Source organism: Oncorhynchus clarkii, unplaced genomic scaffold, assembly GCF_045791955.1.
Source record: "Oncorhynchus clarkii lewisi isolate Uvic-CL-2024 unplaced genomic scaffold, UVic_Ocla_1.0 unplaced_contig_1321_pilon_pilon, whole genome shotgun sequence".
Taxonomy (NCBI): Eukaryota; Metazoa; Chordata; class Actinopteri; order Salmoniformes; family Salmonidae; genus Oncorhynchus; species Oncorhynchus clarkii.
This window is the reverse complement of record NW_027258082.1, coordinates 80,001-105,000: the sequence shown is the minus strand read 5'-3', so window position 1 is coordinate 105,000 and position 25,000 is coordinate 80,001. Positions and strand designations below refer to the sequence as shown.

At 42.9% G+C, this 25,000-nt stretch overlaps 1 protein-coding gene across 1 annotated transcript in view; it reads right to left on the bottom strand.

Annotated features, from left to right (window-relative positions):
- LOC139395244 (protein Wnt-5b) overlaps nucleotides 1-25,000 on the bottom strand; it is an 87,776-nt gene that overhangs the window by 21,781 nt on the left and 40,995 nt on the right. The window contains exons 2-4 of the mRNA XM_071142891.1: nucleotides 9,457-9,626; nucleotides 8,544-8,791; nucleotides 4,472-4,764 (exon numbers count right to left, since the gene is read on the bottom strand). Of these exons, the coding sequence (XP_070998992.1) occupies nucleotides 4,472-4,764; nucleotides 8,544-8,791; nucleotides 9,457-9,587 (672 nt within the window). The 5' untranslated portion in view covers nucleotides 9,588-9,626. The remainder of the gene's footprint in view (nucleotides 1-4,471; nucleotides 4,765-8,543; nucleotides 8,792-9,456; nucleotides 9,627-25,000) is intronic.

Sequence of the window (25,000 nt, the reverse complement as noted above, 5' to 3'; positions counted from 1 at the left end):
GATGTGTCTGTTACTTGAACTCTGTGAAGCATTTATTTGGACTGCAATTTGTGATGAACTTATTCTCTGCAGCGGAGGTAACTCTGGGTCTTCCTCTCCTGTGGCGCTCCTCATGAGAGCCCGTTTCATCAAAGAGCTTGATGATCTTTCGACTGCACCTGAAGAACACCAGTCTCAAAGTCAACAGTGAAGAGGCGTCTCCGGGATGCTAGCCTTCTAGGCAGAGTTACAATGAAAAAGCCATATCTCAGACTGGCCAAAAAAATAAAAGATTAAGATGGGCAAAAGAACACAGACACCGGACAGAGGAACTCTGCCTAGAAGGCCAGCATCCCGGAGTCACCTCTTCACTGTTGACGTTGAGACTGGACAGAGGAACTCTGCCTAGAAGGCCAGCATCCCGGAGTCGCCTCTTCACTGTTGACGTTGAGACTGGACAGAGGAACTCTGACTAGAAGGCCAGCATCCCGGAGTCGCCTCTTCACTGTTGACGTTGAGACTGGTGTTTTGCGGGTACTATTTAATGAAACTGCCAGTTGAGGACTGTTTCGCAAACTAGACACTCTACTGTACTCGTCCTCTTGCTCAGTTGTGCACCGGGATCTCCCACTCCTCTTTCTATTCTGGTTAGAGCCAGTTTGCTCTGTTCTGTGAAGGGAGTACTACACAGCATTGTACAAGATCTTCAGTTTCTTGGCAATTTATTGCATGGAATAACCTTCATTTCTCAAGTATGGACTGATGGGTTTCTGAAGAAAGGTCTTTGTTTCTGGCCATTTTGAGCCTGTAATTGAACCCACAAATGCTGATGCTCCAGATACTCAACTAGTCTAAAGAAGCCCAGTTTTATAGCTTCTTTAATCAAAACAACAGTTTTCAGCTGTGCTAACATAATTGCAAAATTGTTTTCTAATGATCAATTAGCCTTTTAAAATGATGAACTTGGATTAGCTAACACAACGTGCCATTGGATCACAGTTGTGATGGTTGCTGATAATGGGCCTCTGTACACCTATGTAGATATTACATTAAAAATTAGCCGTTTCCAGCTACAATAGTCATTTACAACATGAACAATGTCTACACTGTATTTCTGATCAATTTAATGTCATTTTAATGGACAAAAAACATGCTTTTGTTTTAAGTGACCCCAAACTTTTGAAAGGTGGTGTATATGTAGTTCACACCATGAACTGAGACTAATAATAACAACATGTATGTAGTTCACACCATGAACAGAGACTAATAACAACATGTATGTAGTTCACACCATGAACAGAGACTAATAACAACATGTATGTAGTTCACACCATGAACAGAGACTAATAACAACATGTATGTAGTTCACACCATGAACAGAGACTAATAACAACAACATGTATGTAGTTCACACCATGAACAGAGACTAATAACAACATGTATGTAGTTCACACCATGAACAGAGACTAATAACAACATGTATGTAGTTCACACCATGAACAGAGACTAATAACAACAACATGTATGTAGTTCACACCATGAACAGAGACTAACAACAACATGTATGTAGTTCACACCATGAACAGAGACTAATAACAACATGTATGTAGTTCACACCATGAACAGAGACTAATAACAACATGTATGTAGTTCACACCATGAACAGAGACTAACAACAACATGTATGTAGTTCACACCATGAACAGAGACTAATAACAACATGTATGTAGTTCACACCATGAACAGAGACTAATAACAACATGTATGTAGTTCACACCATGAACAGAGACTAATAACAACATGTATGTAGTTCACACCATGAACAGAGACTAATAACATGTATGTAGTTCACACCATGAACAGAGACTAACAACAACAACATGTATGTAGTTCACACCATGAACAGAGACTAATAACATGTATGTAGTCCACACCATGAACAGAGACTAATAACAACAACATATATGTAGTTCACACCATGAACAGAGACTAACAACAACAACATGTATGTAGTTCACACCATGAACAGAGACTAATAACAACAACATGTATGTAGTTCACACCATGAACAGAGACTAATAACAACATGTATGTAGTTCACACCATGAACAGAGACTAATAACAACATGTATGTAGTTCACACCATGAACAGAGACTAATAACATGTATGTAGTCCACACCATGAACAGAGACTAATAACAACAACATGTATGTAGTTCACACCATGAACAGAGACTAATAACAACATGTATGTAGTTCACACCATGAACAGAGACTAATAACAACATATATGTAGTTCACACCATGAACAGAGACTAATAACCACATATATGTAGTTCACACCATGAACAGAGACTAATAACATGTATGTAGTCCACACCATGAACAGAGACTAATAACAACAACATATATGTAGATCACACCATGAACAGAGACTAATAACAACATGTATGTAGTTCACACCATGAACAGAGACTAATAACAACATGTATGTAGTTCACACCATGAACAGAGACTAATAACAACATATATGTAGTTCACACCATGAACAGAGACTAATAACCACATATATGTAGTTCACACCATGAACAGAGACTAATAACATGTATGTAGTCCACACCATGAACAGAGACTAATAATAACAACATGTATGTAGATCACACCATGAACAGAGACTAACAACAACATGTATGTAGTTCACACCATGAACAGAGACTAATAACAACATGTATGTAGTTCACACCATGAACAGAGACTAATAACAACATGTATGTAGTTCACACCATGAACAGAGACTAACAACAACAACATGTATGTAGTTCACACCATGAACAGAGACTAATAACAACATGTATGTAGTCCACACCATGAACAGAGACTAATAACAACAACATGTATGTAGTTCACACCATGAACAGAGACTAACAACAACAACATGTATGTAGTTCACACCATGAACAGAGACTAATAACAACATGTATGTAGTTCACACCATGAACAGAGACTAATAACAACAACATGTATGTAGTTCACACCATGAACAGAGACTAATAACAACATGTATGTAGTTCACACCATGAACAGAGACTAATAACAACATGTATGTAGTTCACACCATGAACAGAGACTAATAACAACATGTATGTAGTTCACACCATGAACAGAGACTAATAACAACAACATGTATGTAGTTCACACCATGAACAGAGACTAATAACAACATGTATGTAGTTCACACCATGAACAGAGACTAATAACAACATGTATGTAGTTCACACCATGAACAGAGACTAATAACAATATATGTAGTTCACACCATGAACAGAGACTATAACATGTATGTAGTCACACCATGAACAGAGACTAATAACAACAACATGTATGTAGTTCACACCATGAACAGAGACTAATAACAACATGTATGTAGTTCACACCATGAACAGAGACTAATAACAACATGTATGTAGTTCACACCATGAACAGAGACTAATAACAACATGTATGTAGTTCACACCATGAACAGAGACTAATAACAACAACATGTATGTAGTTCACACCATGAACAGAGACTAATAACAACATGTATGTAGTTCACACCATGAACAGAGACTAATAACAACAACATGTATGTAGTTCACACCATGAACAGAGACTAATAACAACATGTATGTAGTTCACACCATGAACAGAGACTAATAACAACATGTATGTAGTTCACACCATGAACAGAGACTAATAACAACAACATGTATGTAGTTCACACCATGAACAGAGACTAATAACAACAACATGTATGTAGTTCACACCATGAACAGAGACTAATAACAACAACATGTATGTAGTTCACACCATGAACAGAGACTAATAACAACAACATGTATGTAGTTCACACCATGAACAGAGACTAATAACAACATGTATGTAGTTCACACCATGAACAGAGACTAATAACAACATGTGTATGTAGTTCACACCATGAACAGAGACTAATAACAACATGTATGTAGTTCACACCATGAACAGAGACTAATAACAACATGTATGTAGTTCACACCATGAACAGAGACTAATAACATGTATGTAGTCCACACCATGAACAGAGACTAATAACAACAACATGTATGTAGTTCACACCATGAACAGAGACTAATAACAACATGTATGTAGTTCACACCATGAACAGAGACTAATAACATGTATGTAGTCCACACCATGAACAGAGACTAATAACAACAACATATATGTATGTAGTTCACACCATAAACAGAGACTAATAACATGTATGTAGTTCACACCATGAACAGAGACTAATAACATGTATGTAGTCCACACCATGAACAGAGACTAATAACAACATGTATGTAGTTCACACCATAAACAGAGACTAATAACAACATGTATGTAGTTCACACCATGAACAGAGACTAATAACAACATATATATGTGTGTGTGTGTGTGTGTGTGTGTGTGTGTGTGCATCCCAGTTCCTCACCTGTCTCCCTGCTTCGTTGTTCTGTAGGTTCATCAGTGTTCTAGTGTGTTCTATGGAGCCTCGAGGGTAGTTCTTCTCTCTCTCCCGCGCGTCCACAAACTCCCGGGCGAAACGGTAGCCATAGTTGACGTTGTCGCCACAGCCACCCCACAGCCAATCGCGCGGTAGGTCACGGGGTCGAGCGGCGCGGCTGCATCCGCAGGTGGAGAGTTCTCCTTCCCGACACGCCCTGCTCACCGCGTTCACCACGCCTGCTGCACTGATGGCATAGGTGAAGGCTGTCTCCCTGCTACCTGTCGGATGGACACACACACAAACACACACACACACAGAGAAAAACACACACAAGGCGGTTAGCATACAATGGTAGAAGGTCCAAGATGTTCTTCAACTTTATTTTTCCCAAGTACACACACACACACACTTCCACTCACTCACTCACTCACTCACTCACTCACTCACTCACTCACTCACTCACTCACTCACTCACTCACACACACATACACACACACACACACACACACACACACACACACACACACACACACACACACACACACACACACACACACACACACACACACACACACACACACACACACACACGCACACACACACAATGGCACTTGGGTTTGGTTAGCTAGCGCTTTAAGCTGGCCAGTTAACCATGGTCTCTGCTATTGATGTGTGACTACAGGGGACAATAGACAATAAGGCCTGGCGTCAGGAGATGAAGGAGCTGGGGGCCCTGGCTGGCCTGGCTAAAGGAGCACATAGAGGGTTGGAGAGAGAGAAAGATGACTGAGAGAGAGAGAGAGAGAGAGAGAGAGAGAGAGAGAGAGAGAGAGAGAGAGAGAGAGAGAGAAAGATGAATGAGAGAGAGAGAGAGAGAGAGAGAGAGAGAGAGAGAGAGAGAGAGAGAGAGAGAGAGAGGGGGGGGGGGGGGGGGAACAACAAGGAGGCAGGCTGTTTTAATTAGCTAGTGAATGTCTTCCGCTACCAGATACTAGGTAAACACACAACCACTCTGAATGTATTATAGACCTTTGACGGGTAATTTGTGACATGGGATAGAGTGGACTCTACAAGATCTTATAAACTTACTACGGAGAGAAAAAAGCACTTCTCTTGTGGACAGATTCTAGATGTGAGAGACAGAGAGTAGCCGAACAACGACATGAGCTGCGAGGGTTGACTGCAGCCACAAAGGTGAGAGGTTTATATTATTGCTCTCTCTCTCTTCTCTCTCTCGCTCTGTATCTCCCTTCTCTCTTCTCTCTCTCTTGCTTCTCTCTCTCTCTCTGTCTCTCTCTCTCTCTCTCTCTCTCTCTCTCTCTCTCTTTCTCTCTCTCAATTCAATTCAAGGGGCTTTATTGGCATGGGAAACATGTGTTAACATTGCCAAAGCAAGTGAGGTAGGTAATATACAAAAGTGAAATAAACAATAAAAATTAACAGTAAACATGACACTCACAGAAGTTACAAAAGAATAAAGACATTACAAATGTCATATTATATATATATATATACAGTGTTGTAACAATGTGCAAATGGTTAAAGTACAACATGGAAAATAAATAAACATAAATATGGGTTGTATTTACAATGGTGTTTGTTCTTCACTGGTTGACCTTTTCTTGTGGCAACAGGTCACAGATCTTGCTGCTGGGATGCACACTGTGGTATTTCACCCAGTAGATATGGGAGTTTATTAAAATCGCGATTGTTTTCAAATTCTTTGTGGATCTGTGTAATCTGAGGGAAATATGTGTCTCTAATATGGTCATACATTTGTCAGGAGGTTAGGAAGTGCAGCTTAGTTTCCACCTCATTTTGTAGGCAGTGAGCACATAGCCTGTCTCCTCTTGAGAGCCATGTCTACCTACGGTGGCCTTTCTCAATAGCAAGGCTATACTCACTGAGTCTGTACAAGCTTTCCTTAAGTTTGGGTCAGTCACAGTGGTCAGGTATTCTGCCGCTGTGTACTCTCTGTTTAGGGCCAAATAGCATTCTAGTTTGCTCAGTTTTTTTGTTAATTCTTTCCAATGTGTCAAGTAATTATCTTTTTATTTTCTCATGATTTGGTTGGGTCTAATTGTGTTGCTGTACTTGGGCTCTGTGGGGTCTGTTACTGTGGGGTCTCTCTCTCTCTCTCTCTCTCTCTCTCTCTCTGTCTGTCTCTCACACTCTCTCTCTGTCTCTCTCAATTCAATTCAAAGGGCTTATTGGCATGGGAAAATCTCTCTCTCTCCCCCCATCTGCTGTGCAGGTGTTACCAATGATGTATATAAACCTTGGATTGTCGATGCTATGTATTGGCCATTGAGAGGCTTTGAAGCCACCTGTCGGCCATATTGCCACTCCCCAGTAGAATCAGTCCTCCATAGGAACAAATGGAATTCTGCAGTATTTTAATCAAACATTTTAAGGACAAAATAACATGTATTCAAGTAACATTAGTATCCCTATATATAAAATAGTTTTGTATGTCGTGTTTTGTATTATTTGTTTTGCACCCAGAACTCTGGGTCTTGTTGTTCCTGTCTGCTCTTTTATGTTTAGATAAGAATTGTATACCTGTCTTGTACCTGTACACCATTCTGTGTGTGTTGAATAAAAAATATTTGAAACAGAAAATATATAATTATATATATATATATTTTTATTTTTATTTTATTGTATGTTTAGCTCACATAATATAATTTACAAGTATGCTTTATTGTGTCTGTAAAATAATAAAAAAAATTACAACTGGGGGAGTTCCAAGATGGAGGCACTGCGGCTTCAACACAACGCCCCCTACTTGACATCTTGTGTATATATAAATCATTGGGTGTTACCTGACAGGTTTTCCATTGGATGGACATACCATCTGGAATGCAGATCTCAAGGTTTCACATACTTCAGCATCGTAGCCTTGGTGGGCCTAGGACTCTCTATACAAGCAAATAAACGTAACCTTGGCAGCTGGCACTCTCTCTCCAAATGTGTTTTGGGGAACGTAAACAATGAAAAATATATTCTGTTGACGTTTTATGATTTGGAAATGCTTAAATAATTCGTGAGTTTGATATTTAAAAATATATATATGTAGTCATAGCCTATAATGACATATCTTTGGAAGTAATTCGCCTGTGAATGCCACTTTGTCCAACCAAGAAAGAGGGCATCAGTTTACAATGCCAATGTCTGTCAGTAAGATAAACATATATATTTTTTTATTCCATGTAAACCGCAACTCCGCATTTAAGACTGGCTATCCTGATTCCTGGCACTGTTATAACAGAAACGTCACGTGTCAAAAAGTTGTAATTATGAGTTCTCTTAAAAACAGAATGTGTAGGTTACATGTGAGCCAGGCGACAGGAGCCGGAGCGCGCGATAAAGACGAGGACTTTTATTGGCCCATAGAACCGATACTTCAAATAGCAGCCCGGATCTGCCGAGTCCGTGTCACCCTTGATTGCATTTCAAAAGGAGGCCGTGGACAATAGCAGGCTAACACCTCAATAAAACTCTCGCGATTGACTGCAAACAACTCCTTTGCTGTTTTGGGAACGGCGAGGGAGAGGGAGGGGATCGGTCCGCCGGCCTGACTGGCCGTCGGAGGGGGATACTGCTGCATCAGAGGGAGAATAGAGAAGCTATGGGCTACTGGACATCGCGATCTCTAGCCTACACCTCCTCTAACTACAGAACGGAACTAACACTCAATTGTCGAGAGAAATCTGACTGACAATTAAGCGCAACGATTTTTTATTTGGAAACATTAAGTTTGTTATAAGGTTCCACTATCTAATAGTTGAACTGATACAAAAGCACGTTCAAGAATACAGGTACAGTTATCCGCGTTGCCTCTAAAGTGCACTAATTCTACGTTTACAATGGGAATTCAAAATGTAAACATAAACATGTGTCATCACCTACCGCCGCATTGGCCTATCACTCATTAGCTCTGGTCCAGCGCATTCGTGCGCGTTCCTTATTAACTAACCGTTAGTGAAATAAACGGTCACTAACGCCCTGAACCAGAGCTAGCCTGTATCCCAATCCCACCATGTGACTGGCTCACCTATCTGCATGACGCGTCCGAACACGGATGCATTATCCACGGTGCTACAGTTCCACCGCCGCTGTCTGAACTGGTATTGACATTCATTGATGCCCGTCTTGGCCCCCTCGCCAATGTAGACCATATGGTCCTGGTAGAGCTGGCACAGCTTCCTCTGCCCCTGGGAGAGTCCCGTCAGCTGGCTGCACAGAGGCTGGGCCCCGATGATGTACATCTCCGGTCTCTGGATAGGGTTCATCGCTAACGACCTGCATGCACGGATGGGAAATAGGCGGTGGGTAGTTATATACAGTGTTGAGAAAATAAACGTGTATTATAGTGTGTGGATGAGGCATTTGAGCCTATATGGCTTCAGTCAAAGATTCTCCGTTTCAATATGTCATAAAAAGCGGTACAATTGGCAATAATGGAAAATATGCATGAATTAAATCCCCAAATAATAAATATAAAGGAAAACATATAGTCTATTCTACTGTGGAAATAAAGACAGGTAAATATCGCATCGGTAATGAAATAATGATGTGCTGTAGCGATGTCAAATGATGAGGAATATGATTGGAATGTTCTCCATCAGAGTGGAACGTTTGGCAGCTCTCCGCACAAGGTCAAGATGCGGTGTTCCACTCTGCGGAGTTCTCCTGTTTCCCCCCATTCCACAAACAGCTTGGCCATTTGTGCGTAGCATGGGTAAATATTGTGACAAAGTCACCACATTTGTTCTTCTACTGGTCTCCTCCACGACACAACAGAACACACGACACCACAACACAAAACAACACACGGACGCTCTCTCAAACCCCAATCACAAAACCCACCATCTGTAAATTAATGGATCAACTGCGCATGAACTAAAGTACGCAGCGATATAGAAACTGTACAGAGTTAATTTGACATAAGAAAAAGTTCAACTTACAACCAGGAGTTGGCGTCCACCAGTAGTTGCGAGCTGCATGCGATGAGAGCGACCGCCAGCAGTAAGTGTTGCTGGGCGCTGCTGCACGGTCTCCGGCTGGTCCTGGTCTCCATGACCCCTTGCGCCACCATCACCGCCAACAAACACCAAAACGGGGAAGAAGTGCCCCTCTGTGAAAAAGACGGATCAAAAAACAACCTCTGTAATCCGCTGCGGGGGGGTTCTGGGTTCACAGAGATGACGATGCCGAGACAACCAAGAGTCAATATCCGATTCCGTGGAGATAAGGTGTCCTGCGCATTGTCCCCATGACTTTATTGACTTGTAGCTTTGTCTAAACTCTGTTCGGAACGCCTAATCCGAATTCCCAGTCGTGCGTAAAATGTGTACAAGGAAGAAAACCTGATTTTACGCATTAGGATCTATAGGCTAAGATGCGTTTAGTAAGGAGACATCAGATGTGCGTTCTGATGAAGACTAAAGTTAAATAAAAAAACACAGTCCATGAAAAGTTTAGATGACGTTGGTTAATGTTGTTGATCCGATAAGATGCATGTCTCATACTGGTATTTCCCAGAAGATTAAAAATACACGGCTATTTATGAAAACATTTGAACAAGTGTTCATTCCTTCCCTCGATCTGATCTACTTTGTAAGTTTACATTCTAAACACTGACTGCCTCTCCTCATCCCACCCCTCTCATCCCCTCTTCTCCTCATCCCACCCTCACTCCCCCTCCCCCTCTTCTCCCCCTTGTTTTACGGGCAAGGGGAGGGACGGACGCCCGCGGGGAACACGGTTCATGTCAAATCAAATTGTATTTGTCACATGCGCCGAATACAACATGTGTTTACCGTGAAATGCTGAATACAAATGCTGAATGTGTTTACCGTGAAATGCTGAATACAACATGTGTTTACCGTTAAATGCTGAATACAACATGTGTTTACCGTTTAAATGCTTACTTACAAGCCCTTAACCAACGATGCCGTTTTAAGAAAATAATGTTTAAGAAAACATTTACGAAACAAACTAAAGTAATAAAAACACAACAGAATAAAGTAACAATAACGAGGCTATATACAGTACGGGGTACCGGTACCGAGTCAATGTGGAGGCTATATACAGTACGGGGTACCGGTACCGAGTCAATGTGGAGGCTATATACAGTACAGGGGTACCGGTACCGAGTCAATGTGGAGGCTATATACAGTACGGGGGTACCGGTATCGAGTCAATGTGGAGGCTATATACAGTACGGGGTACCGGTACCGAGTCAATGTGGAGGCTATATACAGTACGGGGTACCGGTACCGAGTCAATGTGGAGGCTATATACAGTACAGGGTACCGGTACCGAGTCAATGTGGAGGCTATATACAGTACGGGGTACCGGTACCGAGTCAATGTGGAGGCTATATACAGTACGGGGTACCAAGTCAATGTGGAGGCTATATACAGGGGGTACCGGTACCGAGTCAATGTGGAGGCTATATACAGTACGGGGGTACCGGTACCGAGTCAATGTGGAGGCTATATACAGTACGGGGTACCGGTACCGAGTCAATGTGGAGGCTATATACAGGGGGTACCGAGTCAATGTGGAGGCTATATACAGGGGGTACCGAGTCAATGTGGAGGCTATATACAGTACGGGGTACCGGTACCGAGTCAATGTGGAGGCTATATACAGGGGGTACCGAGGGGAGGCTACAGGGGGTACCGAGTCAATGTGGAGGCTATATACAGTACGGGGTACCGGTACCGAGTCAATGTGGAGGCTATATACTATATAGGCTATATACAGTACGGGGTACCGGTACCGAGTCAATGTGGAGGCTATATACAGTACGGGGGTACCGGTACCGAGTCAATGTGGAGGCTATATACAGTACGGGGTACCGGTACCGGTACTATATACAGACCGTCAATGTGGAGGCTATATACAGTACGGGGGTACCGGTACCGAGTCAATGTGGAGGCTATATACAGTACGGGGGTACCGGTACCGAGTCAATGTGGAGGCTATATACAGTACAGGGGTACCGGTACCGAGTCAATGTGGAGGCTATATACAGTACGGGGTACCGGTACCGAGTCAATGTGGAGGCTATATACAGTACAGGGGTACGGTACCGAGTCAATGTGGAGGCTATATACAGTACGGGGTACCGGTACCGAGTCAATGTGGAGACTATATACAGTACGGGGTACCGAGTCAATGTGGAGACTATATACAGTACGGGGGTACCGAGTCAATGTGGAGGCTATATACAGTACGGGGTACCGGTACCGAGTCAATGTGGAGGCTATATACAGGGGGTACCAGTACCGAGTCAATGTGGAGGCTATATACAGTACGGGGGTACCGAGTCAATGTGGAGACTATATACAGTACGGGGTCAATGTGGAGACTATATACAGTACGGGGTACCGGTACCGAGTCAATGTGGAGGCTATATACAGGGGGTACCAGTACAGAGTCAATGTGGAGGCTATATACAGTACGGGGGTACCGAGTCAATGTGGAGACTATATACAGTGGAGGCTATATGGAGACTATATACAGTACGGGGTACCGGTACCGAGTCAATGTGGAGGCTATATACAGGGGGTACCGGTACAGAGTCAATGTGGAGGCTATATACAGTACGGGGGTACCGGTACCGAGTCAATGTGGAGGCTATATACAGTACGGGGTACCGGTACCGAGTCAATGTGGAGGCTATATACAGTACGGGGTACCGGTACCGAGTCAATGTGGAGACTATATACAGTACGGGGGTACCGAGTCAATGTGGAGGCTATATACAGTACGGGGTACCGGTACCGAGTCAATGTGGAGGCTATATACAGGGGGTACCGGTACAGAGTCAATGTGGAGGCTATATACAGTACGGGGGTACCGGTACCGAGTCAATGTGGAGGCTATATACAGTACGGGGTACCGGTACCGAGTCAATGTGGAGGCTATATACAGTACGGGGTACCGGTACAGAGTCAATGTGGAGACTATATACAGGGGGTACCGGTACCGAGTCAATGTGGAGGCTATATACAGTACGGGGTACCGGTACAGAGTCAATGTGGAGACTATATACAGGGGGTACCGGTACCGAGTCAATGTGGAGGCTATATACAGTACGGGGTACCGGTACCGGTACAGGGGGTACCGAGTCAATGTGGAGGCTATATACAGTACAGGGGTACGGTACCGAGTCAATGTGGAGGCTATATACAGTACGGGGGTACCGGTACCGAGTCAATGTGGAGGCTATATACAGTACGGGGTACCGGTACCGAGTCAATGTGGAGGCTATATACAGTACGGGGTACCGGGGGTACCGGTACCGAGTCAATGTGGAGGCTATATACAGTACGGGGGTACCGGTACCGAGTCAATGTGGAGGCTATATACAGTACGAGGGTACCGGTACCGAGTCAATGTGGAGACTATATACAGGGGGTACCGGTACCGAGTCAATGTGGGGGCTATATACAGTACGGGGGTACCGGTACCGAGTCAATGTGGAGGCTATATACAGTACGGGGTACCGGTACAGAGTCAATGTGGAGACTATATACAGGGGGTACCGGTACCGAGTCAATGTGGAGGCTATATACAGTACGGGGTACCGGTACAGAGTCAATGTGGAGACTATATACAGGGGGTATGTGTGGAGGCTATATACAGTACGGGGGTACCGGTACCGAGTCAATGTGGAGGCTATATACAGTACGGGGGTACCGGTACCGAGTCAATGTGGAGGCTATATACAGTACGGGGTACCGGTACCGAGTCAATGTGGAGGCTATATACAGTACGGGGTACCGGTACCGAGTCAATGTGGAGACTATATACAGGGGGTACCAGTACCGAGTCAATGTGGAGACTATATACAGGGGGTACCGGTACCGAGTCAATGTGGAGGCTATATACAGTACGGGGTACCGGTACCGAGTCAATGTGGAGGCTATATACAGTACGGGGGTACCGGTACCGAGTCAATGTGGAGGCTATATACAGTACGGGGTACCGGTACCGAGTCAATGTGGAGGCTATATACAGTACGGGGTACCGGTACCGAGTCAATGTGGAGACTATATACAGTACGGGGTACCGGTACCGAGTCAATGTGGAGGCTATATACAGTACGGGGTACCGGTACCGAGTCAATGTGGAGGCTATATACAGGGGGTACCGGTACAGAGTCAATGTGGAGGCTATATACAGTACGGGGGTACCACTACAGAGTCAATGCAATTGAAATAGAGAGAGAGAAGTGAATTGAGAGAAACCCTTGAATTGAAATAGAGAGAGAGACAACAGTGTACGTAGCAAACAGTCATTTTTGTGACTCAGACCTGATTCTGTACAAGTTGTGCACTAAAGAGCAACATCTCAACACCAAAGCCCTTCCCGGTGTGTACAATGAGCATTCTGCTGTCACTAGAATACCAGAGGAACCCAATTTAAACAAACACAATAAGGATTTTTAAGCACTATTAAATAATTGTAATATAATTGTCATTTATTTTTATTGGTATAAAAAAAATAAACGACATGGCACCAATACAAACACATATTTAAAACTGCATGTGTGTGTGTGTGTGTGTGTGTGAGAGTGTGTGTGTGTGTGTGTGTGTGAGTGTGTACACGTTTTATTATACTTGTGAGTACCAGAAGTCCTCACAAGAATAGCAAACCCTTTGCCGGTCCTCACTTGTAAAACGGCTTAGGCGTTAGGGTTAAGGTTAGGTTTAGGGTTAAGGTTAGGTTTAGGGTTAAGGTTAGGTTTAGGGTTAAGGTTAGGTTAGGGTTAAGTTTAGGTTTATGGTTAAGGTTAGGTTTAGGGGTTAGGTTTAGGGTTAGGTTTAGGGTTAGGTTTAGGGTTAAGGTTAGGTTTAGGGTTAAGGTTAGGTTCAGGGGTTAAGGTTAGGGTTAAGTTTAGGTTTATGGTTAAGGTTAGGTTTAGGGGTTAGGTTTAGGGTTAGGTTTAGGGTTAGGTTTAGGGTTAAGGTTAGGTTTAGGGTTAAGGTTAGGTTCAGGGGTTAAGGTTAGGTTTAAGGTTAGGTTTAGGGTTAAGGTTAGGTTTAGGGTTAAGGTTAGGTTTAGGGTTAAGGTTAGGTTTAGGTGTTAGGTTAGGTTTAGGGTTAAGGTTAGGTTTAGGGTTAAGGTAAGGTTTAGGGGTTAGGTTTAGGGGTTAGGTTTAGGGTTAGGTTTAGGGTTAAGGTTAGGTTCAGGGGTTAAGGTTAGGTTTAAGGTTAGGTTTAGGGTTAAGGTTAGGTTTAGGGTTAAGGTTAGGTTTAGGGTTAAGGTATAGGTTTAGGGGTTAGGGAAAATAGGATTTTGAATGGGAATTAATTGTTGGTACCCAGAAGGTCCTCACAAGTTAGTAAGACATACCTGTGTGTGTGTGTGTGTATGTGTGTGTGTGTGTGTGTGTGTGCATGCGTGCGTGCAAGAGAGAGATTAATGGAGTTAACGTTTTGGAAAATTTCACAATTCCATCAAAGTTCATGTGCGTTAAATCCCCCTTTTACTTCGACTTGATGATTTGTTTGAATAAACGCGAGTGCTTCGAAAACCTTAATCCTCCTTTGAATAAGAAAATAAAGCCGGCCACACATTGAGCTCTGAAGACTAGCTCCTCTAAAGAAAAGGCGTGTTGAAGCGAGCTTTCCTTATTTCAAATGTTCGCAAAGACAAAGTAAAACGCCATGCTGGAATGGGAACCTCTGATCTAAAGTCCTTCCACTTTCTAAAGTCGCCCAAATCAGAGTCCTCGATAATAAAATAGTCCAAAGCCGAACTACTACAAATACGGCTTTAGAGATATGTTGAACCATATGCGCATTGCTGCACACGTTTACGTATTGTTCCAGGCTGCATCACATCCGGCCGTGATTGGGAGTCCCATTGGGCAGCGGACAATTGGCCCAGCGTCGTCCGGGTTTTTGCCGGGGTAGGCCGTTACTGAAAATAATAATTTGTTCTTAACTGATTTGCCAAGTTAAATAAAGGTTAAATCAAATAAAGCAACATAAAAACGTGTTATGAGGAGCAATAAAACGAATCGAATTCAGTAACAACCGGAAAAAAACCCATCAAACTCGGAAAGGGAAGTTTTTACTTTGCACTGTGTAAAAATATAACATAGTATTCGAATGTCATAAACCTATCTTTAAAAAAAAAACTAGAAACATTTCCATTTATGTTCACAGAAAATGTAATAAACGAAGAGCATTGTAGCTCTGCTCATGGCACATGCAGGACGCATAGGGGTCGAGCCAAGCAGGTTAACCAGCTATTTCCCCAGGTCTTCCTTTCCTCTTTACTGGTCTCCGTTCCATAGACCAGACAGTCAGTGGACATATATAGGGCCTTGACTGGCGCGAGAGAGACGCCACTCGATTTCCGACCGGTCTCTGCATGATAATGCCACTGTCGTCGCCCCTTTCATCTTTCCCCAAACCCCTAGGCCTGCAACCCAACCATCAACTTTTCACGCGCCCGCGGTCGCCTTCCATCCTAGACCGACCCCCCTCCCCTCCTGTAAAGTGTCTTGACTGCCTGCAATATACATCCAGTGCTTAGGTTGTAGTGTTATGTTGTTTGAATGTGTACTAGGGTGCAATAGGTCTCCTTGTAGACCATTAGTTTCCCTGTGCTTGACCCCTTTGACGTTGGTTTCAGTGGAGAAAAATTAATGAATTAATTAACGTTTTTGGGTCACCCAATAGGACACCTAATTCTCAATGTCTTTCAAATTCCCTTAAGGGTGATAAATCGTTTTAGAGTGCTATTAGTGTTTCTCCTCCACAAACACATCTCATACCTTACACCTCTCCCGATTGGTTGCATTTGTTTGCAGGACTATATGAGCAGACAGTCAAAATAGCCGGATTATAAATAATTATTTATTGAAGGCAATTTTATAATGAAGCAATATTCCTGTTTTGGGGTTAACAGCGCCCTCTGCTGGTTAAATTGACATGGTAACCATTTCCCTGTTTATCTAACAGTCACCACAATCAGTCCCGAATCCCAGCATAGAATACAACAGCAGAGTAGGCTATTATAGAGGCTAACCACTGCCCTCCAGTGGCATCATGTAATAATTACACCTAGGCTGACGGAGAAAAAATCTGACGCTGTAGAGATCAAGTAGGTTATATTACATTAAAACGAGTGTGATATTTATGAATTGATTAGGCCTATTGCGTGTTATTATTTTTTTATCTAATGGATTGACTGTGATTTACTGGCAGGACAAATTGAAGTTAATGTTATCTATCATTTATTAGCAGTGTGAACTGTGAAGATCAGAACATGGAGTACCTAATTGCTTTACACATAAATTATTAAGTAAATGATGAACTAGTCTGGGTGTTTGATACCAAAGGATGCCACAATCGATCTGAAAAGATGAGCACTGTAGTATCTCTGCTGTTCGTCCTCTGCAGCTGTGCCTCTGACGGACCTTATCTTCAGAACACCGGTTAATGGACTCTACTACTTCACATACACCGAGTGTCGCTGTATAGAAATGGACATGTAATGGTGACTGTGACCGATGGTGATGAAACAGATGGAGAGGACAAGGGGGTTCCAATGGTGTCACTCTGCAGTTGGAAGGAGGAGATACAGTCTGAGGTCACCCTGCAGCTGGAAGGACATACAGTGTGAGGTCACCCTGCAGATGGAAGGAGATACAGTCTGAGGTCACCCTGCAGCTGGAAGGAGATACAGTCTGAGTCACCCTGCAGCAGGAAGGAGATACAGTCTGAGGTCACCCTGCAGCAGGAAGGAGATACAGTCTGAGGTCACCCTGCAGCTGGAAGGAGGAGATACAGTCTGAGGTCACCCTGCAGTTGGAATGAGATACAGTCTGAGGTCACCCTGCAGCTGGAAGGACATACAGTGTGAGGTCACCCTGCAGATGGAAGGAGATACAGTCTGAGGTCACCCTGCAGCAGGAAGGAGATACAGTCTGAGTCACCCTGCAGCAGGAAGGAGATACAGTCTGAGGTCACCCTGCAGCAGGAAGGAGATACAGTCTGAGGTCACCCTGCAGCTGGAAGGAGGAGATACAGTCTGAGGTCACCCTGCAGTTGGAAGGAGATGCAGTCTGAGGTCACCCTGCAGCAGGACACCATGTCTTCGATGACCAGGCCTCACCTCACCAGCTTCACAGGCTTTCTGCTCTTCTCTTAGAAAACAGGTTCTTCTTCTCTTTCTGGTTCTATGACGTACAGTTGTACTCTGGGACGACGTGAGAGGAAATACAGGAAACGCATGACTTAATGGTCTTCAGTTAGATTCTTCTTCTTTCTCAGATCTGCAACTGATTGTGAAAACTAAACTTTGAGAACAATATGAAAATCCCACATTGCTGATTATGAAGAATAAAATGTGACATCATCTGGGTCCCCTTTGTCAAAGTATCTGCTCTCATCTATTTCCTAACAATAAAATGCATCTAACAATTGAATGGTCATTATTTGAAATAATGCCAGTAAATATCACAACAGATTGTAGTCTGGTCTGGTCTGGTCTGGTCTGGTCTGGTCCTGTCTGTTCTGGTCTGGTCTGGTCTGGTCTGTTCTGGTCTGGTCTGTTCTGTTCTGGTCTGGTCTGGTCTGGTCCTGTCTGTTCTGGTCTGGTCTGGTCTGGTCTGTTCTGGTCTGGTCTGTTCTGTTCTGGTCTGGTCTGGTCCTGTCTGTTCTGGTCTGGTCCTGTCTGGTCTGGTCCTGTCTGTTCTGGTCTGTTCTGTTCTGGTCTGGTCTGGTCTGGTCCTGTCTGGTCTGGTCTGGTCCTGTCTGTTCTGGTCTGTTCTGTTCTGGTCTGGTCTGGTCTGGTCTGGTCTGTTCTGGTCTGGTCTGGTCTGGTCTGTTCTGGTCTGGTCTGGTCTGGTCCTGTCTGTTTTGGTCTGGTCCTGTCTGGTCTGGTCTGGTCCTGTCTGTTCTGGTCTGTTCTGTTCTGGTCTGGTCTGGTCTGGTCCTGTCTGTTCTGGTCTGTTCTGTTCTGTTCTGGTCTGTTCTGGTCTGTTCTGTTCTGTTCTGGTCTGGTCTGTTCTGGTCTGGTCTGGTCCTGTCTGTTCTGGTCTGGTCTGGTCTGGTCTGTTCTGGTCTGGTCTGTTCTGTTCTGTTCTGGTCTGGTCTGTTCTGTTCTTTTCTGGTCTGGTCTGGTCTGGTCTGGCCTGGCCTGGCCTGTTCTGGTCTGGCCTGGCCTGGCCTGGCCTGTTCTGGTCTGTTCTGGTCTGTTCTGGTCTGTTCTGGTCTGGTCTGTTCTGGTCTGGTCTGGTCTGTTCTGGTCTGTTCTGGTCTGGTCTGATCTGGTCTGTTCTGGTCTGTTCTGGTCTGGTCTGGCCTGGTCTGTTCTGGTCTGTTCTGGTCTGTTCTGTTCTGGTCTGGTCTGTTCTGGTCTGGTCTGTTCTGGTCTGGTCTGGTCTGTTCTGTTCTGGTCTGGTCTGGCCTGGTCTGTTCTGGTCTGTTTTGTTCTGGTCTGGTCTGGTCTGTTCTGGTCTGTTCTGTTCTGGTCTGGTCTGGTCTGTTCTGTTCTGTTCTGGTCTGTTCTGTTCTGGTCTGTTCTGGTCTGTTCTGTTCTGGTCTGTTCTGGTCTGGTCTGTTCTGGTCTGGTCTGGTCTGGTCTGTTCTGGTCTGGTCTGGTCTGTTCTGTTCTTGTCTGTTTTGGTCTGGTCTGGTCTGTTCTGGTCTGGTCTGGTCTGGTCTGGTCTGGTCTGTTCTGGTCTGGTCTGGTCTGTTCTGGTCTGGTCTGGTCTGTTCTGGTCTGTTCTGGTCTGGTCTCTCCTTGCAGAAGTGAAAACATGTTTTGCAGTGGTCTCTACATCACACATCTTTTATAAGACTTGAACTGCTGTGAATGAATCAAGGACTAATTCATGCTCAAGGCACTGTCTTATATAAACACCTTACATAGTAACATAACCTGTTCAGACCTACAGTACATATCAATGTGGTTTTACAGTAATAACCCGCTATTCCTTATAGCTGCCACATGGGGGCGCACTTCAGCACAAACCACACATCAAGCTCCCAGGCATGAAAAATACATTTTCTCCTGAGCTCTATGCTATAACTATCTAGCCAGGTGCAATGTCAGTGTAACGCCTCAATCACACCTACAGAGTCTTTGCGTTTTGGTACACCAGAATTACATTCATTTACAACGGAATGCTGTGCTGGCCATGCAGCTTTGAGTTGCAGAGTGTCAGCTGCAGTGTGTTCTGTGTTCTGTGTTCTGGGTTCTGGGTTCTGTGTTCTGGGTTCTGGGTTCTGTGTTCTGTGGTGCATCAAACTGTATGTGTAGACTTGACAGAAATAGCAGCAAAAGGTGAATGTTTTGCTTTCCCCATTTTCCCCATTTTCCCCATTTTCCCCATTTTCCACATTTGAAGACAGATGGTGAGTAGTTGACTCAAAGAGAGAGTAAGACCATAGTTGAACAGTTAATGAACAAATTAATTTCTTCCAAAATAAAGGAGAAGCAAGAGAGAGTGAGAGAGATTGTCATTTTTTTTCAGTTTCACTTACTTAGTTAGCAAATGCAGCTAGCTAGTATAGTCTACTGAAACACACTGCTCAAACAGAGGGATGCTATGCTAGCTAGCTGGCTATAACAGAGGGATGCTATGTTAGCTAGCTGGCTATAACAGAGGGATGCTATGTTAGCTAGCTGGCTATAACAGAGGGATGCTATGTTAGCTAGCTGGCTATAATAGAGGGATGCTATGTTAGCTAGCTGGCTATAACAGAGGGATGCTATGTTAGATAGCTGGCTATAACAGAGGGATGCTATGTTAGCTAGCTGGCTATAAGAGAGGGATGCTATGTTAGCTAGCTGGCTATAACAGAGAGATGCTATGTTAGCTAGCTGGCTATAACAGAGGGATGCTATGTTAGCTAGCTGGCTATGACTTTCCAACACAACACTGGAACTCTTCCAAGTCAAGGTAAGCTTTTGGTTTGACTCATTTATTGCCACTGGGTCCCCCCGGTCTAACTACCTACTGACTGTACACTGCAACATTACTACACGACTGTAGAGGGTTTACTAACGCGTCAGATCTATTAGCTATGCTGACTATGACGTTACTTTAGCTAATAGGTTGTGTGTAGCGGTTTGCCGGTCACATACAGCTGATGTGTTGTGCATTGAAGTCCACAAGAGAAGGGACAAGGTGAGAGGAGGAGAGCGCACAGATAGATGCGAGAAGGAATACAACGTGGCTGCTATGAAAGGGAATTGTGTTTACGAGTGATCGTGGGTGTATTCATTCTGCCGATTCTGTTGAAAAAAAGGTTTCTTAAACGGAAGCAAACTGAATAAAACAGGGATAAACATATCTAAATAATTATATAATAACTAAATAACTATATAATAACTATATAATAACTAAATAACTATATAATAACTAAATAACTATATAATAACTAAATAATTATATAATAACTCAATAACTATATAATAACTATATAACTATATAATAACTAAATAACTATATAATAACTAAATAACTATATAATAACTAAACAACTATATAATAACTATATAATAACTATATAATAACTAAACAACTATATAATAACTATATAATAACTATATAATAACTATATAACTATATAATAACTATATAACTATATAATAACTATATAATAACTATTTAACTATATAATAACTATATAATAACTAAACAACTATATAATAACTATATAACTATATAATAACTATATAACTATATAATAACTATATAATAACTATATAACTATATAATAACTATATAATAACTAAACAACTATATAATAACTATATAATAACTATATAATAACTATATAACTATATAATAACTATATAACTATATAATAACTATATAATAACTATATAACTATATAATAACTATATAATAACTAAATAACTATATAATAACTCAATAACTATATAATAACTCAATAACTATATAATAACTCAATAACTATATAATAACTAAATAACTATATAATAACTATATAACTATATAATAACTATATAACTATATAATAATTATATAATAACTCAATAACTATATAATAACTAAATAACTATATAATAACTAAATAACTATATAATAACTAGATAACTATCTAATAACTAAATAACTATATAATAACTAAATAACTATATAATTACTATATAATAACTAAATAACTATATAATAACTAAATAACTATGTAATAACTCAATAACTATATAATGACTAAATAACTATCTAATAACTAAATAACTATATAATAACTAAATAACTATATAATAACAATATAATAACTAAATAACTATATAATAACTAAATAACTATATAATAACTCAATAACTATATATTAACTAAATAACTATATAATAACTCAATAACTATATAATAACTCAATAACTATATAATAACTCAATAACTATATAATAACTAAATAACTATATAATAACTCGATAACTATATAATAACTATATAATAACTCAATAACTATATAATAACTATATAATAACTCAATAACTATATAATAACTCAATAACTATATAATAACTCAATAACTATATAATAACTCAATAACTATATAATAACTAAATAATAACTAAATAACTATATAATAACTAAATAACTATATAATAACTCAATAACTATATAATAATAACTCAATAACTATACAATAACTAAATACCTATATAATAACTAAATAACTATATAATAACTAAATAACTATATAACAACTAAATAACTATATAATAACTAAATAACCATATAATAACTCAATAACTATATAATAACTAAATAACTATATAATAACTAAATAACTATATAATAACTCAATAATGACATAATAACTAAATAACTATATAATAACTCACTAACTATATAATAACTAAATAACTATATAATAACCAAATAACTATATAATAACTAAATAACTATATAATAACTCAATAACTATATAATAAATAAATAACTACATAATAACTAAATAACTATATAATAACTAAATAACTATATAATAACTCAATAACTACATTTGCAAATGTTGGACTAATGACAGGGAAAATTCAAGTATCATGTAGTATCCTAAACCTATCGCTGTCACATTGAACTGGGTGAATGAAATATAAATGACAGTCATCCAATATGCTCACGGAAAACAAATCTTCCTCCATCTTAAATTACACTGTTCCCTATATAGTGCGCTACTTTTCACTGGTCAAAAGTAGTCCACAATAGGAAATAGGCTGCCATTTGGAACACACGCTCTCTGACATTCTAAGCAGAGAGGAGAGGAGAGGAGAGGAGAGGAGAGAAGGGGAGAGGAGAGGAGAGAAGAGAAGGGGAGAGGAGAGAAGAAAAGGGGAGAGAAGGGGAGAGGAGAGGAGGGGAGAGGAGAGAAGGGGAGAGGAGAGGAGGAGAGGTTATAAGAGGAGAGAAGGGGAGATGAGAGGAGAGAAGAGGAGAGAAGGGGAGAGGAGAGGAGAGAAGAGAAGGGGAGAGGAGAGGAGAGGAGAGAAGGGGAGAGGAGAGGAGAGAAGAGAAGGGGAGAGGAGAGAAGAGAAGGGGAGAGGAGAGGAGGGGAGAGGAGAGAGAGGGGGAGAGGAGAGGAGGAGAGGTTATGAGAGGAGAGAAGGGGAGATGAGAGGAGATAAGAGGAGAGGAGAGGAGAGGAGAGAAGGGGAGAGGAGAGGAGAGAAGAGAAGGGGAGAGGAGAGAAGAGAAGGGGAGAGGAGAGGAGAGAAGAGAAGGGGAGAGAAGGGGAGAGGAGAGGAGGGGAGAGGAGAGGAGAGAAGGGGAGAGGAGAGGAGGAGAGGTTATGAGAGGAGAGAAGGGGAGATGAGAGGAGATAAGAGGAGAGGAGAGGAGAGAAGGGGAGGAGGAGAGGAGAGAAGGAGAAGGGGAGAGGAGAGAAGAGAAGGGGAGAGGAGAGGAGAGAAGAGAGGAGGGGAGAGGAGAGGAGGGGAGGGGAGGGGAGAGGAGAGGAGAGAAGAGAAGGGGAGAGGAGAGAGGAGAGAAGGGGAGAGGAGAGGAGAGGAGAGAAGGGGAGAGGAGAGAAGAGTAGGGTAGAGGAGAGGAGAGAAGGGGAAAGGAGAGGAGAGGAGAGGAGAGAAGGGGAGAGGAGAGGAGAGAAGGGGAGAGGAGAGAAGAGAAGGGGAGAGGAGAGGAGAGAAGAGAAGGGGAGAGGAGAGGAGAGAAGGGGAGAGGAGAGGAGAGAAGGGGAGAGGAGAGGAGAGAGGAGAGGAGAGAAGGGGAGAGGGGAGGAGAGAAGAGAAGGGGAGAGGAGATAAGGGGAGAGGAGAGGAGGGGAGGGGAGGGGAGGGGAGGGGAAGGGAGAGTAGAGTAGAGGAGAGGAGAGGAGAGGAGGGGAGAGGAGAGTAGAGAAGGGGAGAGGAGAGGAGAGGAGGGGAGAGAAGGGGAGAGGAGAGGAGGGGAGAGGAGAGGAGAGAAGGAGAGAGGAGAGGAGGAGAGGAGAGGTTATGAGAGGAGAGAAGGGGAGATGAGAGGAGAGAAGAGAAGGGGAGAGGAGAGGAGAGGAGAGAAGAGGAGAGGAGAGGAGAGAAGAGGAGTGGAGAGGAGAGAAGGGGAGAGGAGAGGAGAGGAGGAGAGGAGAGGAGAGGAGAGAAGAGGAGAGAAGGGGAGAGAAGGGGAGAGGAGAGGAGAGGGAAGGAGAGGAGAGAAGAGAAGGGGAGAGGAGAGGAGAGGAGAGGAGAGAAAAGAAGGGGAGAGGAGAGGAGAGGAGAAGAGGGGAGAGGAGAGGAGAGAAGAGAAGGGGAGAGGAGGGGAGAGGAGAGAAGAGTAGGGTAGAGGAGAGGAGAGAAGGGGAAAGGAGATAAGAGAAGGGGAGAGGAGAGGAGAGAAGGGGAGAGGAGTGAAGAGAAGGGGAGAGGAGAGGAGAGAAGAGAAGGGGAGATGAGAGGAGAGAAGGGGAGAGGAGAGGAGAGAGGAGAGGAGAGAAGGGGAGAGGGGAGGAGAGAAGAGAAGGGGAGAGGGGAGAGGAGAGGAGATAAGGTGAGAGGAGAGGAGGGGAGGGGAGAGTAGAGTAGAGTAGAGGAGAGGAGAGTAGAGAAGGGGAGAGGAGAGGAGAGGAGGGGAGAGAAGGGGAGAGGAGAGGAGGGGAGAGAAGGGGAGAGGAGAGGAGAGAAGAGGAGTGGAGAGGAGAGAAGGGGAGAGGAGAGGAGAGGGAAGGAGAGGAGAGGAGAGAAGGGGAGAGGAGAGGAGAGGAGAGGAGGGGAGAGGAGAGGAGAGAAGAGAAGGGGAGAGGAGAGGGGAGGAGAGGAGAGAAGGGGAGAGGAGAGGAGAGAAGGGGAGAGGAGTGGGGAGGAGAGGAGAGGAGAGGAGAGAAGGGGAGAGGAGAGGAGAGGAGGGGAGAGGATCCACATGGATTGGCTGTGGTCTGATTGGCTGTGGTCTGATTGGCTGTGGTCTGTGATACAGACATAAACATCATCCACTGGAGGTGTATCTACAGCAGGAAGGACCTGCTGGTCCACCAGTGTTGACAGTGTCACTGGCTTTGT